The 19521-nt window shown below is 51.3% G+C and overlaps 1 protein-coding gene across 1 annotated transcript in view; it reads right to left on the bottom strand.

The window, feature by feature from the left end:
- The window catches only part of TTLL8 (tubulin tyrosine ligase like 8), a 38478-nt gene extending 19398 nt beyond the window's left edge, over positions 1–19080 (bottom strand). Inside the window, exons 1-7 of the mRNA XM_021687769.1 lie at positions 19014–19080; positions 13142–13233; positions 9211–9349; positions 8382–8455; positions 6393–6521; positions 5174–5288; positions 3461–3583 (exon numbers count right to left, since the gene is read on the bottom strand). Of these exons, the coding sequence (XP_021543444.1) occupies positions 3461–3583; positions 5174–5288; positions 6393–6521; positions 8382–8455; positions 9211–9349; positions 13142–13233; positions 19014–19080 (739 nt within the window). The remainder of the gene's footprint in view (positions 1–3460; positions 3584–5173; positions 5289–6392; positions 6522–8381; positions 8456–9210; positions 9350–13141; positions 13234–19013) is intronic.
- Positions 19081–19521: the final 441 nt, after the last annotated feature.

Genomic DNA, 19521 nt, shown 5'->3' with positions numbered 1-19521 from the left:
GTGGATAGAAACAGAGGGAATACTTTCTACCTCATTATTTGAGGCCAGCATTTCCCTAATACCAAAACCAGAGAAAGACATGAGAAAAGAAAACTAAGGCAAAAGAAAAGAAAACTAAAAGAAAATCATTCATGAACATAGATGCAAAAATCCTCACCAAAATATTATCAAGACAAATCCAATAATGTATGAAAAGAACCATATACCATATCAAATGGGATATATGTCAGATATCAAAACTGGTTTGACATTTGAAAATCAATTAATGTAATCTATTATACATCATAGGCTAAAGAAGAAAAATTACAGGATCATATCAATAGATGCAGAAAAAGCATTTGACAAAATTAAACTCTCATTCATGATAAAAGCTCTCGGCAAGCTAGGAATAGAGAGGAACTCCTTCAACTTGATAAAGAATATATACGGGGCACCTGGGTGACTCAGTCAGTTGAGCATCTAACTCTTGGTTTTGGCTCAGGTCATGATCTCAAGAAAATTTTTTAATTTTTTAAAAATTAAAGCCCCCCCCAAATTAAAGCCCTCAGGCTCCACACTCAGTGTGGATTCTGCTAGAGATTATCTCCCTTTCTCTCTCCCTTTGCTCTTCCCCCTTCTCTCTCTCTCTAAAATAAATAAGTAAAATCTTCTTTTTTAAAAAAGGAGAATATATACAAAAAACCCCTATAGCTAACATTATATTTTATGATGAGAAACTAGAACCTTACACTCTAAAATCAAGAGCAGGGCAGGACCTCCTCGCTCTCACCAGTCTTTTTCAACATTGTACTGGAAATCCTAGCCAATGTAATAAGACAAGAAAATAAAATAAAAGGCATACAGATTGGGAAGGAAGAAATAAAACTGGCTTTATTCACAGATGACATGATTATCTATGTAGAAAATCTGAAAGAATTGACAAAAAATACTCGTGGAACTAATAAATGATTATAGTCGATCACTTTCCTACACACCAGAAATGAATCATTGGAATTTGAAATTTAAAATACAATACCAGGGGCGCCTGGGTGGCTCAGTTGGTTAAGCGACTGCCTTCAGCTCAGGTCATGATCCTGGAGTCCCGGGATCGAGTCCCGCATCGGGCTCCCTGCTCGGCAGGGAGTCTGCTTCTCCCTCTGACCCTCCTCCCTCTCATGCTCTCTGTCTCTCATTCTCTCTCTCTCAAATAAATAAATAAAAAATCTTTTAAAAAAACAAAAACAAAAAAAACCCACAATACCATTTACATTAGCAGCCCCCAAATTAAATAAATATATAAATAAATAAATCTAACAAAATCTATTTGAAGGAAACTACAAAAATCTGATAACTGAGATCAAAGGAGAACTAAATTAATGGTGAGATAGTCTATGGTCATGAATACGATTCATTGTCAAGATGTCAGTTCTTCCCTACTCAATCTATAAATTCAATGCAATCCCAATCAAAATCCCAGCAAGGCATTTTATGGATATTGACAAACTGATTCTAAAGTTTATATGAGTCAAAAGATCCAGAATAGCCAACCCAATATTGAAGGAGAAGAACAAACTGGAGAATTGACACTATTCAACTTCAAGTCTTACCACAAATCTATGGTAATCAAGACAGTGGGTATTCATAAAATAATAGACAAATAGATCGCTGGAACAGAATAAAGAGCCCAGAAATAAACCCACAAAAATATGATCAACTGATCCTTGACAAAGGAGCAAAGACAATATAATGGATAAAGTGGTTCTTTTCAACAAATGGAACAGGTGCAAAAAAAAAAAAAAAAAAAAAGAATCTAGACACAGATTTTACACCCTTCCTAGAAATTAACTCAAAATGGATCATATACCCAAGTGTGAAACACAAAACTATAAAACTCCTAGAAGATAGCACAGGAGACCACCAAGATGAACCTGGGTATGGTGATAACTTTTTAGATACAACCCCAAAGTCACGGTCCATGAAAGAAATACTTGGTAAGCTGGACTTCATTAAAGTTAAAAACTTCTGCTCCATGAAAGACAGTCAAGAAGATGAGAAGACAAGCCACAGACTTAGAAAAAATATTTGCAACAGACACATCTGTTATCCAAAAAATACACACACACACACACAAACCCTCTTAAACCTCAACAATAAAAAAATTTAAAACAGCAGGGAAGCTGAACAGATTTCTCACCAAAGAATATATTTACAGATGGCAAAGAAGTATATTAAGAGATGCTCAACATCATATGTCACCAGGGAACTGCCAATGAAAACAATAAGGTACCACTGCACATCTATCAGAACAGCCATAATCCAGAGCACCACCACCACCAAACACAGGGAGGATGAGGAGCAGCACTCGCCAACGGTGGGAAGGCAGAATGACCCAGCCACTGTGGAAGGCAGCTTGGCTGTTTCTTACCAAAATAAACATACTCTTACCACAGTATCCAGCAATCATGCTCTTTGATGTCTACCCAAATGAGTTGAAAACTTACACCTATATAAACACCTGTATACAGATTTTTTTTTAAAGATTTTATTTATTTATTTGAGAGAGAGAATGAGAGACAGAGAGCACGAGAGGGAGGAGGGTCAGAGGGAGAGGCAGACTCCCTGCCGAGCAGGGAGCCCGATGTGGGACTCGATCCTGGGACTCCAGGATCATGACCTGAGCCGAAGGCAGTCGCTTAACCAACTGAGCCACCCAGGCGCCCTGTATACAGATTTTTATAGCGGCTTTACTCATAATTGCCTAACCAAAATGTCCTTCAGTAGGTGAATAAATAAACAAGCCAGACAATGGACCATCCAGACAATGAGCTACCAAGCTGTGAAGTTTGGAGGAAACTTGAATGCATATCCCTGAGTGAAGGAAGCCAATCAGCAAAGGCTACGTTTGTACGATTCCAACCGGAGGACATTCTGGAAAAGGCAGAACGACGGAGACAGGAAAAGGACCAGGGGGGCCAGGGGCTGGGGAGGAGAGAGGGACAGGGGAGCACGAGGACGATGAGGGCAGTGAAGCGACTCTGTGGATGCCATAATGGTGGATCCATCCCTTCCACGTTTCTCCAAACCCACACAACGCCCCGCACAAGAGTGAACCTCAAGGCCAACTGTGGTCTGCGTGACAGTGACGCGTCAACGTAGGTTCATGGATCGTAACAAACGCACCACTGGTGGGGATGGTGATAGTAGAGGAGGCTGGGGGTGGGGGGCAGGGCGTGTATGGGAAATCCCTGTACCTCCTGCTCAACTGGACTGTGAACCTAAAAATGCTCTGAGAAAGTGAACAACAAAATACTTATTTGGGTTTTGTAGGCCTAACGCCACGTGGCCCTACACCACGCAGGAAAGCCATTCCCTGTCACCCTCTTCTGCAGGGCGGGGGACAACACCGCCCTAGACACGTGGCCCCACTGACCCTCCTGGCACAGCCCTCCGCGCACGGTGCAGCCTTGGGCCCCCCACACACCTTTCTTGCTGCCGGAGCCCGGCTCGCAGGCCTCCCCCTTGATGCTGGGTTTGCCTCCGCTGTAGTTCTGCTGGCTCACCACCCACTTGAGGATGCTGGAGGCCACTGTGCGCCGGAAGTCGTCTGAAAGGACAGCAAGGGCTCGCCCCTCTGCCGGCACTGGGGACCAGAGACCTCGGCCAGCACCAGCTGTCCTCAGCCTCAGTGCCCCACAGCCTACAGCGGCCTCGCTTCCTGCCCTCACCGCCTCGAGGGGCCGTTCACTCTGCCCTCAGCCCACGCCTCCAACCTGGTCCTTCTCCCTCCCGCTCCTCTGCAGATGGGAGTCTAATATACCTCCACCAGCACACCCCTCCCAGCCTCCCTCCTGCTCTCCCCACCCCCACCCAGGGCCAAGCCCATGGAGGCCACGTGCTTGTCCTTGTCCCGGCTCCCTGTGCCCTCAGCCCTGCACCAGAGGACAGAAGCCCCTTGCAGACACACGAGGACCCTCCCCATCCCAGGAGGCTCTCTGGACCTCCTTGGACATGCTGGCTTCCACGGCTCCCGGTGTGGATATCCAGAGGGGCCCTGCCACACCCACCTGGCACGGAAGGCAGCTCTGGGTCCCACAGACCCAGGCTTGGGGCTGGCCTGGCTCTGAGTGCTCTTGGGCCAGGAAAGGCGGCCCACATCCCCGTCAGCGATCCCACGCTCTGAGGCCTGTCTTAGCCAATTCCACTCCCACGCATGCCCTCTGGGAGGTCTGCAGGAAATTCTGGTACCTTCTCACCAAAACCAAACCAAAACCTGCTCCTTGCTCATCTCAGCAGAGGAGGCCCCACCTGCGGGCCAAGCAGTTGCTGCCTCCTTGGAAACATCCGGAACCTGCGCTCCCTTCCCCAGCTCCTCCAGGGCCCGGAGCTTCTCACCTGAGTCTCCTTCCACCAGAACAAATGCCCCTGAGCTTGCCCGCCAACTCCTAGACCCTGTGCCCTGTGGGCACATGGGCACATGGCCTCCTCCAGCCTGGTCCCCTCAGACCTCCCTCCCTCCGGGTCGCACCAGCACCCCCTCTCTGAGATGTCCCTGCCCACCACCCTCCCCTCCACTGCACTTCTCACCTCCAGCCCCCGTGGACCCTGCCTTGTCCTGCCTGCATCTGTTTGCTCCTGGAAGCCCCGGGGTGGGGTCAGGACATATGGGACAGGTGCTGGTAGATGCCACATCTCCACGACCCCCAGATCAGGCGCTCAGAAAACACGGTCACCCCAAATGTACACTGCCCACCTGCTCTGACCTTCACTTTCTGTCTGTCTCTCTCTCGGCAGGTCAAACCAGGAATCCTCCCTCGGTCCTCAGGCCAGAGCCCGTGGCCCACAGGTGCTCAGACCTGGGTCCCAGGACCATCCCCACGCTGACCTCCCCCAGAAACCCAGTCAGAACCAAGCTGCTGACACGCGGCTCCACAGCCTCCACCAGCCTCCCATGCCTCCTGCTTTACCGATGCTGCCCATGGAAGTGTCTGGACCAGCCCTCACCCCTCGAAATGGAGCCGAAGTCCCTGGGCCTTGGGACAGGACCAGGCCGTCTGCCATCACCTCCCACCAGTCCCCGGCCCTGCAGTGTGGCCCAGCCCACCTCCCTTCCAAAGGCTCTGTAGCCCCTCAGCGGGAGGTGGACCACAGAGGGGCCCTGACACCAGGTGCTCTCCGCCCCCGGCCACTGACTTACCCAGGAACTCCTGCTTCTCGCTCTCAGTGCAGAGGCAGTAACAGCGCGGGAAGAAGGAGTCAGGGTTGGCTTGGACATACCATGGCAGGCTCCTCATGTTCACACACAGCCCGATCTCCAGAGACAGCGGCACGTCAGGCCCCCACAGGCCACCTGCTGGTCCCTCAGACCAGCCTGAATGCCCACAGGTCTGGCTGGCAGCACCCGCTCCAAGGGGCTCTTGGAGCAGAACCCCCCCGGCCTCCCTGCCCCTCCTGCCCCCAGCCAGCTGGTTCAAACAAGAGGGTGACCCCTGTGCAGGCCAGGGCCATCTGAGGGCACAGGGTGGTAAGTCCCACCTTTATCTCCCAGGTTCCCTAACTGGTGCTGGGCCCAGGCCCCAGAAAGGAGGGAGCAAGCTTCTGGGCACACTCACCACGGGCCCCATTTGGGAAATAGTCCCCGGTGCCCCCTGGGAGAGGCAGTGCCTGCTGGGCACCCTGGTGGCCACGCTACATGGGGGCCTTTGTGGGGAGCTCAGCCCGACTGGGCCCCCTGCAGCTATCGTCCACACCCTGAAGGAGGCCAGCAGCTGAGTCCGGGGGAGGATGCATGAGGCCAGACCCCCACAGGGAGCCCTGGGGTGGTGCGAGCCTCACCCCGACCCCCGTGTCATCCTTGCCTGTTGGGGGGATGGTCTCCTTGTTGCCCAGAAGCCCCTCTCCCCAAGCTCTCCCACCTGGGTACAGGCAGGCCTGTCCACCCTGGGCTGACCCCACCCCTGAACCTCAGCCCTCAGAGTCACAGGATGGGGCCGTGGGACCAAAAGGCGGTGAGGACAGGAGGTGCCCCCGCTGCCTGCAGCCAGAAGGCCCTGTGCAGGGGGGAGGCGGCCTGGCTCTCCCGGGGACCCAGGGCCTCTCCAGAGTGCGGAGCTTCTGCGGGACTGTGGTGGCAGCCCCCACCTGCCCTGCCTGAGGTCTGGCCCGCATACCCAGAGGTGGGACTCAGGGCTAAGGGCACATGGGGCTCTGGGGATGCGAGTGCAGTAGGTGCTGAGGGCCGCTGGACACTGGTAACGGGCAGTGTGGCCTCTGCCCGGGCAGCAGTCATCCTGGGGAGGAGCCCCGAGGTGACCAGTCCATTCGAGGCCCTCCCAAACTCAGCCACTGGACTTGCAGGAGGCAAGGCACTGCCCTGCACCTGCGCGCGCCCACCTCCCCCAAGCCCTCCCTCTCACCTTGGTGGTGAAGGAAGCTGTCTTCCCGTAGTGATTCAGCATCTGGTCACCGCTCAGGCTGTGATAGTCAATGACGTCCCTTTTGATAGTCCAGAGGAAGTACGGCATTTCGTTTTTTACCAACCTGGACTGGCAAGAAAAAGACCCTCATCAATACCCTATATCCAAGGTTCATATCTTTGGATGTTGGGATGTAAGTAAGAGTGAAGGAAATCAGACTTTTTCATTCTAGTTAGTTAGCATATATCGTAAAATCGGTTTCAGGTGTAGAATTCAGTGATTCATCACTTCCATGTGACAGCCGGTGCCCCTCATGAGAGCCCTCCTTAATGCCCATCCCCCATCTAGTCGCTCCCCCACCCCCTCCCTCCATCAACCCTGCTTGTTCTCTTTCATTAAGAGTCTTTTATGGTTTGTCTCCCTCTCTTTTTTTTTCTTTCCCCTATGATCATCTGTTTTGCTCCTTAAATTCCACATATCAGTGAGATCATATACTATTGGTCTTTGTCTGACTGACATATTTCACTCAGCATAATCTCCTCCAGTTCCATCCGCATCGATGTAAATGGTGGGTATTCATACTTCCTGGTGGTCGAGTAATATTCCACTGTGTATATGGACCACATCTTCTTTGTCCATTCATCTGTCGATGGACATCGGGGCTCCTTCCACAGTTGGGTATTGGGCTCATTGCTGCTGTGAACATTGGGGTGCAGGTGCCCCTTTGGATCCCTATGTTTATATCCTTTGGGCAAATACCCAGGAGTGCAGCTGCTGGGTCATAGGGTAGCTCTATTTCTAACTTTTTGAGGACCCTCCATACCATGGAAATCAGGTATTAAATGACACTGGAAGTGTGTGGTCTGTGACTCTCTGGTCCGGGAGGCTGGCAGCGGTGTTCCTTGGGGAGCCACTGTGTGCTGCACTGGGGGAAACCACCCGCATGCGGGGCTTCTGCTCTCGGGAAGCAAGGGCGGGCTCCGCACCACCAGCAGCCCCCGTGTGTGCGGCTGAGTGAGGCCGGGGCTGCCCGCCCCGTGGGCGTCCTTGTGGGGTTCCGGGACATGCCACACGGGGCCATGGGGTGAGTGCACTGCCTCGTGGCCCGGAGACTGTGGGAGCCAGCCTCCTCCCTGCCCCCACTCCTTCAGAGCCAGCGGCCAGGGCCACCAGAGTGCAGGGACCCAGATGCCCTTGGCGGCTGATTTTACAAACAAGAGCACCTGTGTGCTCAAAAATTCTTACCAAAGAGATGCAAGGAAAGGAAAACATTTTCCAAAATTCTGACACCTTGAAGACCCTCGGGGTCATTCTCTCTAGACCAGCATTTGAGGACACACCTACTATCCTGTAAGACGGGCTAGTCTACCTTGACCCCATGTTAGGGCAGGACTGGGATCCTCCCATCCCGATGCCAACAAGAGTGCCCGGAGGGAGCGGGGAGCTGGCCGCCAGCATCACTTCCTAAAATTTATCCCAAATGCTGGACTCAGCCTTCCTTCCTACTCCAGAGTGACATCCACAGCTTCTGTTGTCACTTTCTCCCATTTGTTCAAGTGAGGCATGAACCGTCAGACAAAAGTAAGAAAGGCAGCACGTCAGTGCACACACCTACACGGGCACACATGGACGCACACGAGCGCACACAGATGCACACGCAGACACACACGAGTGCACACGGACACATGAGCACACACAGAGATGCACACGAGCACACGCACGCATGCACGCACACGGGTGCACGTGGGCACACACGAGTGCACACACACAGGTGCGCACGAGTACATGCATGCACACTGGTGCACGTGGGCACACACGAGTGTGCTCACACATACACATGAGTGCAAGCATGCACATGCATCCAGCAGCTTGGTGTGACCGGCTTTGCCACCCCTCCCCAGGACACGGCCCAGGGAAGGTGACAGTGTGAGGAGGCGTGGGGAGATCGAGGCCCGCCTGGCCCACGGGAGCTCAGGTGTGGGGACCTACCATCACATCATGGATGTCATCTGTCTTCTCCAAAGCCTCTTCTTGGTTTTCTTTGCCTTCAGCACATTTATGTTCTGCAAACACAACCCCCAGAGAGCCGTCAGCCTGTCTGGGCCCGAGTATCTCAGCACGGCCCCCACGCCACATAGCCAGCAGCCTCCACAGCCACGGCGCACTTGCTGACGCCTCAGCAACTCATCTCCAGGGGCCTTTCGTCTTCCCGCCCCAGTGTTCACTGCATGGCCCCTCCGCCAGGTGCAGTCCCAGGGTCCGGGACCCCAAGTGTGGGGCGGGACAGACAGCCTTGGGATAAGTGTGGTGGAGAGGGGCGCGGGGAGCAGGATGGTGACAGGAGCTGGCCCCGTGCAGACCCCAGGCCCAAGAAAGTGCAGATGCTCTCTGCAGAGTGGGAGCGGGGCCTTGGGCAGAGTGACCGAGGAGTGACCAGTGGGGACTCCTAGAGGAGAGACAGACAGGGCAGGGCCACTGAAGGATGGTGGCAACTGCCCAGACATGGGAGGAGGAGGCCTGTTGTGGGCATGGACAGGGGGACACCGAGAAGTCGTGGGCATGGACAGGGGGACACTGAGAAGCAACCAGACCAGGCTTTGAAAGCACAGGCCTGGTGTGGGGATACCTGGGGAAGGCAGGCCGGGAGGGCAACGGCCTCTGCCTGCCCAGGGAGACCCCCACGCACGCAGGGGAGGCCCAAGTCACAGGCTCTTCAGGCCAGAACAGCACTCCCCGGAGAGGTGTGACTCACTCTGGCCCTCTGACAAACACGCACACAAGCCTTGCACCAAGAGACAAGACGCCTTCGATACTCTACCAGGCACCCCCGCGCTGTCATTGTCTGCATTTGGGACGACCTTGGGCAGAAAGTGGAACTTCTTCTCCACCCAGCCCTTTCTTCGAAGGGTGGCCCGTATCACTGGGTAGTGCCCATAGATGGAGAAAATCTTCTTTTCCTCAAATTGCAAGAGCATATTTTAAATTAAAGAATGAAAGACAAGGTGGTTAATTGTCTGTGAGGGGAGGCTTCAAGGCAGAGTGAGACAGATTGTGCCAGTGGGTGGGATGAAACTCAGGTCCCGCTCCAAGGAAAACACGCGGAAACATCCAAGAACGCACACAGGCATGGAACAGGGCCTTCCTCTGTGGCGCGTGCTCATTCTTTGTGGGCCTTGCACACGTGGGTGTCACTCCCACGAAGGCTAGGAGGCCCCGCACAACCAGGACCACGGGCGCGTGCCCAGCTCAGGGCAGGTCCTGGTCTGGAAGGTGGGGCTGAGGCTGGAGGCCATGCACTCTAAGGCTTTCTTTTCTCTAAGAAGGTGACAGTCTCTCGGGCTGGGGGCGAGGGGACGGGTGCCTGCGGCTCGAGGAGGAGTGAGAGGGAAGAGCTGTTCAACCACCCAAGAAGGGCCAGAGGGACAGGAGTGCCAAGAGCATGAGGCCAGCACCAAGGAAGCTGGGGACTCTGCCCGTGACTGTGGAAATGAACATAGACGCTGGGACCAGGCAGGGAGGTGGCAGTGGGTGGTGTGTACCGAGGCCTTCCCAGCTGACGGATGGGAGATGGGACAGTGATGGTCATGCTGGGCCCTGGGCCCATGCTGCTGTGGTACGGCCTGAGCACCTTCACCTGGCAGGGGACAGAGGGGGACGGCCACACAGCAGGGTCAGCAGTTAGCTCAGTGCCTCACGAGTTTGTGGGAGCAGGCAGGGCAGGAGGGGAATGGCTCAAACTCATGGTGTCCCTAATTAGATGACTTTGAATGAATCAAAAGACAAGACTATACTGGGTGGGCCTGGCCTAATCAGGCGCACCTCTTAAAAAGAGGGTCCAGGGCGTCCCTGAAGTTGGAGAGTCAAAGCAGCAGAGACCTTCTCCCCAGTGCTGGCTCTGAAGAAACCAGCTCTACTGGAACAGGGGAACGAATCCTGCCAACCAGCCAACGGGGCCTGGAGGCGGATCTTTGCCCAGCCGAGCCTCCGGATGAGACCCCAGCCCAGCTGATGCCTCATTTCAGCCTCGAGAGACCCTGAGCAGAGGCCCCTGCAGAAGCTGTGAGATAATAAATGTTTAAGCGTTTCAGTAGCTAAGCTCACGGTGGTTTGTTACACGACGTCGGCAGCAGACATATCCTATAGTCCCACGAGGAGGACCTGTGCCTCACACCCAGGAGCACATACAAGAAAGCTTGTGTTGGGCCAGAAGCTGTGAGTTCCAGTTCTAGCACCCACAGGAAAGACCCAGCAGGTCAGAGGACCTCTCTGAGCCTCCTTCTACACAGAAAACCCGTCCAAAGCTGCCCTCGTCCCCCACGGGGCTGTGCACCAGGACAGAGGGATGGGATGAACTTGGCCACAGAGCGGCTGCCACATGCAGAGACAGGCAGGAAACCTGACCCCCAGCAAGGACGCCCACCTTTTACAGTCAAACTGAACAACTTCAGAAAAGCTGATTATTTTCATCAACAGGATAAAATTCCTCAGGGAACTACAAAAGGAAGAAAAACGGAGTAAAAGACTTGTAACATACAAGAGAGGGGAAATGGAATTTAAAATGTAATCAGTCCACACAGAGCCACAAAATGAGCAGACAGGGCAGACTGAACGAGGGAAGGAGGCAGGGACACACGGGGACGCCCGAGGACCCCAGGGGTGCAGTCATAGATAAACCCACCAAAGGCTCCAGGTAAAAGGTGAAGAGTGCCAGGCTGGATTTCTAAAATCTCAATCTATGATGTTTACAAGAGAAAATCAAAAGCACAAGCATACAGATAGGTAGAACATAAGAGGATCTAAATATGAGACAAAACAGCCTTTGCGACAAAATAAACCCCTAAAGTAAAGAAAATCATGCCATAATTTACAAAAAGATTCAATTCGCCAGGAAGATGCTTTTGTATGCTCCTAGTAAGAGGGCTATAAATTATATAAAGCAAAATTTGACAACTACAAAGTGAGGGAATCCACACTGATAGAAGGGTATTTAACATGCTTCTCTCAGTCAGTGACAGAACCCACAGACCAGAGATTTCCATCAGCCTCAAAGACTTGAACAATGCAAATAACCAGCTCTGCCCTGATGTCTATGAGTGGGGTACCCCACATCAACTTTCACATAAACACACAAAATGCTGGGTGTAAAGCAAGTCTGAACACACTTCAGTGGAATAACATTATGCAGATTACATTTTCAACCACATGCAACCAAGCTAGAAATCAGTAACAAAATAAATAGAAAAAAAAACCACAATCATTTATCCAAAGGATACAAACATAGTGATCTGAAGGGGCACCTGCACCCCAGTGTTCATAGCAGCAATGTCCACAATAGCCAAACTGTGGAAAGAGCCAAGATGTCCATCGACAGATGAATGGATAAAGAAGATCTGGTGTATATATGCAATAGACTATTATGCAGCCATCAAAAAAATGAAATCTTGCCACTTGCAAAGACATGGATGGAGCTAAAGGGTATTATGCTAAGTGAAATAAGTCAATCAGAGAAAGACAATTATCATCTGATTTCATTCTTATGTGGAGTTTAAGAAACAAAACAGAGGAGCATAAAGGAAGGGAGGGAAAAATAAGACAGAATCAGAGAGGGAGAAAAACCGTAAGAGACTCAACCATGGGAAACAAACTGAGGGTTGCTGGAGGGGAGAGAGGGGACGGGGTAACTGGGTGATGGGCATTAAGAAGGGCACGCGATGTAATGAGCACTGGGTGTTATATGCAGCTGATGAATCACTAAATTCTACCCCTGAAACTAACGATACAGTATATGTTAATTAAATTGAATTTAAATAAAAAGTAAAAAATTAATAATAAAATAAAATGAGAAAATCTTGTATACATGAAAAAAAATAGAAAAAAAACCCCAGAAGTATAGACAAGAACTCTACTTTTAAGTAACCCACAATCAATGAAAAGTAGTAATATGAATTATAAAATACTTTGAACTACATCTCAACTAAAGTACTATAAAAATAAAAGCTTGTGAAAGCAGCTAACGAATGCTTAGAGGGATGCTTATAGCCCTAAATGTTCACCTGTTTTTAGGCTTCAGTAGAAAACCTGAGAATTAACGAGCTGGTATGGCTCGTTGGTATGAAATCCCAGAGAGCACACACAGCCACCAGGATCAGGCAGGTGACACGCTCCCGCTCCCCAGGGCAGGACTGCTGGAGACCGCGCACCTGGTGCACCCAGCCCGTCCCATGGCGACCGGGGTTCACGACCCGTGCTCTGCAGGTGCACAAAGAGCCTCAGGAGCATGTCCCCGTGGATGATGCGCTGGACTTCCCGAGCCCTTCACGCCCAGCCTTCTGAGCAAGGGCCGCCAACGCAGGGCAAAGCCGGAGAATACCACCTTTCCCCAGCGAAGGCTCCTGGTGCTCTCAGGACAGCAGACGGACCCTGCTGCCCCGTAAACAACAGGACGTACCCCCGCTCCCCTCCCCCTGGGGCCCAGCGCTGGGGTCCAGGGCCAAGCCAGGCTGGCGGACTGAGGGCAGCTGGGAGCTCAGCACTCAAAGGCAACCCACTCGCTCTCCAAATTCCAAAATAAGTTTCCACGTTTAAAAAGTGCCCCCCCCCCCACCTTGGGGTGCCTGGCTGGCTCAGTCTGAATAGCGCGGGACTCTTGATCTCCGAGTCATGAGTTCGAGCCCCACGTGGGGTGAAGAAATTACGGAAATAAATAAAACTTTAAAAAAGTACACCCCCCAGCCCCAAAAGACATTTACCTTGATGGCCTTTTCTGTTAATTGTCTTGCTATTTTGTATCTGTCTAATTTGGGGGAAGAAGTCAAGTCTTGGGAAATTCCTTGTTTTAATTCTGCAGAAGAGAAACAGACATCCAGGCTAAGGTAAAAGTGCATGGGGGATGCTTAGAAAGGAAGCCCAGCCCACCCGCACCCCATCACCTTCCGCCCAGCCCACCTCCGGCCCTCAGACCCTCCTCCTGCAAGCCCTAAGCCCCCTCCCCAGGCTGCGTCATCCCCTGGCCATGTCCTCGCTCTGCCCCCCGCCCACCTCCCCTGCAGCTCTGGCTTGGGCACCCTCTCTCCTTGCTGTGCTCCCCACCCACTTTGTGGCCACACCACACCATGACCACCCCCCTCAGGCTCTGTCAGGGCCAGCCCTCCCCGCTCTTTCCCCTGACTATGGCCACCAGACTGCCAGCAGCACACACCTTAAAAATTAAAATGAAAACCCTCCTCTCTGTACCCCACACCTCTCCACACTCCTGCCTTCCACCTCTCTCCACACCCCTGTCTGCTGGACTCCACCGTGGACACCATTCATGCTGAAGTCATACATACGCAAGCCGATCCCTTGTCACTCCCTTAGGCCCTGACTCCTGGGAGCACCGGACACTTGGCTGGCCAGCCCTGCTCCCCTTGGCCCCCCTTCTCCTCCTCACTGCAGCCCTTTTTCTCTCTCTATGCCCTAACCTTGGAAGTGCCCAGGCCTGGATCTCAGACTCCATGCTTTCTGTCCACACCCACTCACTGAAATTTTCAATTCCACCATGCCCAGACTCCTGGAACGTACACCTTCCACCCACACTGCCAGACCTCCTGACACCTCCAGGACCCCTGGTGCCTGGATGTCCAGGGAACATCGCAGGCAGGACAGGCCAGCAGCAGACACTCCTCCACCCACCCACTGTCTTCCTCCCCTTGTGGGCCCCAGAGACCCACAACTGCACAGCCAATCAATACAGACAGAAGCAGCAAAGCCCTTCAGTGGGGATGGTGTTCTGACAACTGCATGTTCACATGCAGAAAACAAATCGAACCCCAGCTGACAACACACAACAGTTCATCTGACGTGGACCCCTGGCCTCCATGTGAAAGCTAGACACACAAAGCTTCTGGCAGAAAGCACAGACGTGGATCAGGCAAAAAGCACCAGCAAAGTTGGCAAAATGACATGTTCTGCTCTGTTAAGAAAAGGAAAATGTAAAGCACCGACTGAGAAAAAAATATTCTCAATGTAAATGTCCCATGAAGCCCAGCACAGAAGGAATCACAGTGAGTGGTTTCATCCATGTGGGGTCCATGGGGACAAAAACCAGAACAGAGGGAGGGTGGGAGGGGCTGGGGGGCACAAGGACACGGCCCCCGGGACCCCCGGTCTGAGAGCATGGCCTTGGAGCAAGCAAAGCCAGGGTTAGCAGAATGATGGGACAAGACACGGAAGCCACAGACATGTGCCGTGCATGTGGGGCTGCCAGGAACCGAGCAAGCCACGAGTTGAAGGAATTGAGATGGAAAGTACCGCATATTTCTTAGCTAAACAATAATTAAAATACCGAATATCAAATCTTTGGGCTGTAGTTAAGTTGTATTTATAAAGAGATTTTTAGCTGTAGATGCATATATTTGAAAATAGCAGAGGCTAAAAACAGTGAGTTAAGCATCCGTCTCAAGATGTTAGAAAGAACGGTAAATTTAAACCCAAAGAAATACAAGAAAATTAACAGAAAGGAGACATTGATGAAATATTTTTAAAAATCCAATAGAGGATTAGTCAAGCCAAAGGTTTATGACTAACAAAATTAATAAACAATTAGTGAGACCAACTAATAAAAAAGAGAAGAAGCATAAAAATGTCATTTAAAACCTTCCCATCAGTAAAACTCCAGGGCTAATGGCTTCTTGGGTGAATGGTATGGAACATCTATAATCTTGTTCAATTCATTTCGAGAGTAGAAAAGGCATGGCCACACCTAACTCGTTGTATGAGGCCAGCACGTTCCAGGGAAGGAAGGTCACAGGCCAGTGTGACTCCCACACAGAGGACAGAATCGTACATGCCACGGCTGCCTTGTGTTATTCCAAGGCTGGATTAGAAAAGCAAACATTGTAAGAGAGTCAGGAAAAGTCGTAAATCCCATGTCAACAGATGCAGAAAGTCTTAATGAGCCCTAATTTCCATTCAGGCTGAAAACTCTTGGTGAACTGAGACACCCATAAACAGCCTGGCAACAACCCTCCGTGGCACCCGGCCTTTGGTTTCTAAGCACAGCTGCCCTGGCTGGAGGGATCTGAGCTCTCCCTCTCCCCAGGTGATCTCAGGGCATCTTGAGGCACTTACAGACTGGGATGGGGGACAGCAAAAAGATGCAGAAGCAGCGTGCAGAGGTGGGAGGGCTGAGTGTAGACCGCTGGAGCGTCACAAAATATGATGGTCACTGGCCAGACCCAGTCCAGTCGTCCAGGAAGACTCTCGAGAGTGAGAGAGCAGTGCAAACACAATCCTCACCCAAGGCCATCAGAGACACCTGCGTGCCAACACCTTCCCTGGAAGCCCGTAACTGCCGGGCAGAAATAAGCACCTGGGCACACCTTCTGGAAGGATTGGAACTTCACGGAGGCTGAGGAGGCCCACCGGGGAGGACAACACTCCTTAAAGAGCGCGGCTCCTCATCTGTTCTTTGTGGAGAACCGGCCATTCAAACAAGGGCCTCCCAGGGCAGCTGGCCCCCTGGGGAGAGTGAGGGGCGGGTGAGTGGGTGCAGGGGTGGTGGTGTGTCCGGAGCGGGGACTGGGGTCGCTGCAGCCTACAACGACATCCCCTTGCCCAGGCCTGTGTTCCTCACTGATCCAGAAGTACTTTCCCGTCAACCTCCAGCACCACCTCCTGCCCAACCTCCTGTCCCATCTCAGAGGGATTCTCTGGGGAAGCCCCCACCCCCACTCAGGGGGCTTGGGTAGTCATCAAGTGCCACAGCTCCACTCTTCGGGTGGCCACGGAAACACGACCCTACCCTGGAGGGGTCTGGCCAGCACTGGTCCAGAGACGGGCTGCAGCCCTGGCAACCAGTACGGCCAGACTCTGCGGGCAAATTAGGGGCACAGCACCACCTCCGAGGAGTCTTGGCAAAACACTCAACCCAAATCTCATCAGGTCTCCAGAGTTCATCTCCAGATCACAAGGCTCAGAGAAGGGGCAGAGGAGGAGAGTACAGATCACAAGGCTCAGAGAAGGGGCAGAGGAGGACAGTAACCCACTCAAGGCCAACAGCTAGACGAGTCCCAAAGGTAGGACTTTCTCCAGAACAAGAGGTTGTCCTCATCAAGTCTAGATCCTGAAAACACAAGGCAAGAGGGGTGGCCACTCCAGATCAAACGATAGCGAAGAGAAAGGACAGCCTGATGCAATGTGTGGTCCTTGACCAGATCATGATCTGAACAAACCAACTCTGGGACTTAATGGGGAAATATGAATATATTCTGGGTGTTGGATTTTAGTAAGGAATTATTGTCCATCTTATCAAATGTGAAAAAAGAGTTTAGTTATTTAGAAAATGTCACTTTTAGAGATACTTAGTAAATAATTACATACTAATATTTACTTACAAATAATAACAGAACTTTAATAAAATAATTATTAAAGACAAAAGAGAGATAGTCCATAATATTAAAAGGATCAATTTGTCAGGGAGATATAAAAATTCCAAATGTGTATGAACGTAATTATATATAAAAATACAAGTTGACAGGGTGCCTGGGTGGCTCAGTCGTTGATCATCTGCCTTCAGCTCAGGTCATGATCCCAGGGTCCTGGGATCAAGTCCCACATCGAGGGGAAGCCTGCTTCTCCCTCTCCCACTCCCCCTGCTTGTGTTCCTGCTCTCGCTATCTCTGTCTCTGTCAAATAAATAAATAAAATCTTAAAAAAAAATACAATTTGACAAAGCTAAAAAACAAAAAAAGAAAATCCACAGTCATATTGAGATATTTAACCTACTTCTCTCAGTAAATGAAAGATTAAACAAAGGGGGCACCTGGGTGGCTCAGTCCATTAAGCGTCTGCCTTCTCCTCAGGTCATGATCCCTGACCTTTCTTCGTTGGGAAGAAAAAAAGATGTCCACTATATCACTTCTATTCAACATTATACTGAAAGTAGTAGCCAATGCAATAATGCAGGAAAAGGAAATAAAAGATATAAAAACTGAAAAGATTTGCAGATGATTGTGTACATAAGAAATCTAAATGAATCTACTAGCTATTAGAATTAGTTAGCAAAGTCACCAAATGCCAAGTCAGTACAATAAAATTAATTATACTTTTATATACTGGGAATAATTAGAAAATGAAACTCAACAATGTTATCTCTAAAAAACATCAAATATCTAGGAGTAAATCTAACAAAAGAAGTCTTCCGTACCTGTACTCTGAAAACTACAAAACACTGTTGATAAGAATCAAAGAACTAAATGTTCCTGGGTTGAAAGACTCAATATTGATAAAATGTTAGGTTTCACCCAAATTGCTATATAGATTCAATGTAACCAAAATTAAAATCCCAGCAGGACTTGTGTGTGTGGGTGTGTGTTAAATTAACAATTTGATTCTAAAATTTATATGGTAATGCAAAAGTCTAAGAAAATGTAAATAAATCTTGAAGGATAAAGTCAGAAGACTTACACTACAAAATATTAAGACTTATTATAAAGCTACTGGAATTAAAACAGGGTAGAATAGACTCGGGATAGGCAGAGAAATTAATAAAACAGAATGGAAAACAAAAAATAGGCCTAGGCCTGATTTTCCACAAAGGTGACATTGCAGGGCCCATGTGGGTCAATTAGATATTCACATGGGGGAAGAGTGAACATTTGCCCACTGACCCCTACCTCACTCCATACAAAATAGTCAATCCCTGTGAATTGTGGAGGTGAATGTGAAATGTTACATTATAAAGTTTCTAAAGGAAAACATAGGATACCGTTTTCTGGACAATGGGGTAGATATAGATTTCCTAGTAAGACTCAAAAAGCATTAACTATAGAAGAAAAGATTGACTATTAAACTTCCTTACAACTAAGAAGTTGATTTTCAAAAGGAATCATTAAGTGGCTGAAAACACCAGCCATGGACCAGAGGTATTTATAATACATCTAACTGACAAAGAACTGGTATCCGACCAGAAGAGACAAAGAATTCCTACCACTTAATAAGGAAGAACCCACAACCAAGTTTAATAACGGCCAAAAGACTGGAACAGATACTCCGCAAAGAGCCCCAGAAGGGAAAGTAAAATGGAAACCACAGTGAGGCGGCCCCCACACCCACCCAATGCCCAGAATGAATAGGACGATGCCCACTGTTGGCCTGGATGTGGAGCAGCTGAGACTCTTACCCCGCGCGGTAACATAAAGCTGAACAGGAGCCTACCCTGGACCCAGTGAGTTCGCTCTTAGGTATTTACCAAAGAGAATGAGCGCCCTGGCAAAAAGGCAAGTGCACGGATTTACTCAGATCTAGGAAAGGGCTCGCCAGGACTTCTCCCGGACAGCACCTTAACCCGAGCATCTGACTTCGCACCACTTTCCCAAGTTGAGCTCTGAAGTCGACCAGCTTGGCGGGCAGAAAGGTGGAGGGCAGGGGGCTGGAGGATGCGGGGGGCGGGGGGAGTCCGGAGAAGAGCGGGCCCAAGCACAAGCTCCGCGGCCAGGGTCCCCCGACCGCCCCGGCGGGCCTTCATGCCCCTGGACGTCCTGAGTCAACCCCGGGCCCTGCGCCTCGCGTCTGAGCCGCTTGCCCCCACCCCGTTCGCGCCTCGAACCGCGAGCGGCCGGAAGGTGGGCGAAGAAGACTGACTGTTCTCTTCTCTCGGGTCTCCTTCCAGCGAAGCGGGCGAGAGCCTCTTCCTTTCTCCCGGCTCCATTCCGGCCTCCGGCAGCTCACCCTTCCTCGCGCCTGCTTGCGCCCCTGCAAGGAGACGGGGCGTCGGCGAGGGCTCGCGGCCGGAGGTCATCCCTGCGGGGCGGGGCAGGTCGGTGCCCGGGCTCTGAAGCCAGGTTGAGGGCAGGGCAGGTGTAGGGTCTCGGGGCAGGTCTGGGGGGAGAGGGGCAAGTCTAGGTTTGTAGGGGTAGGTCCGGGCTTCCGAGGACGGGGGTGGGCAAGGCTGGAGCGCCAGCGGGAGTGGGAGGCGGGCGGAGGGGGTGGGACTAAGGTCTGGGCTCCCGGGAGCAGCGTGGAGAGGTGAAGGGGTGAGCGTTCCAAGGAAGAGTGGTTCTGGGGTTCCGAGCAGGACGTCTAGAATCCTGGGGCGAGGGGAGGGGGTTCTGGAGCCCCGGGACGGGGGAGGGCGCGTCAGGGATTCCCG

This window comes from Neomonachus schauinslandi, chromosome 5 (assembly GCF_002201575.2).
Source record: "Neomonachus schauinslandi chromosome 5, ASM220157v2, whole genome shotgun sequence".
Classification (NCBI taxonomy): Eukaryota; Metazoa; Chordata; class Mammalia; order Carnivora; family Phocidae; genus Neomonachus; species Neomonachus schauinslandi.
The sequence above is the reverse complement of the archived record's forward strand: the minus strand, read 5'-3'. Positions and strand labels throughout refer to the sequence as shown.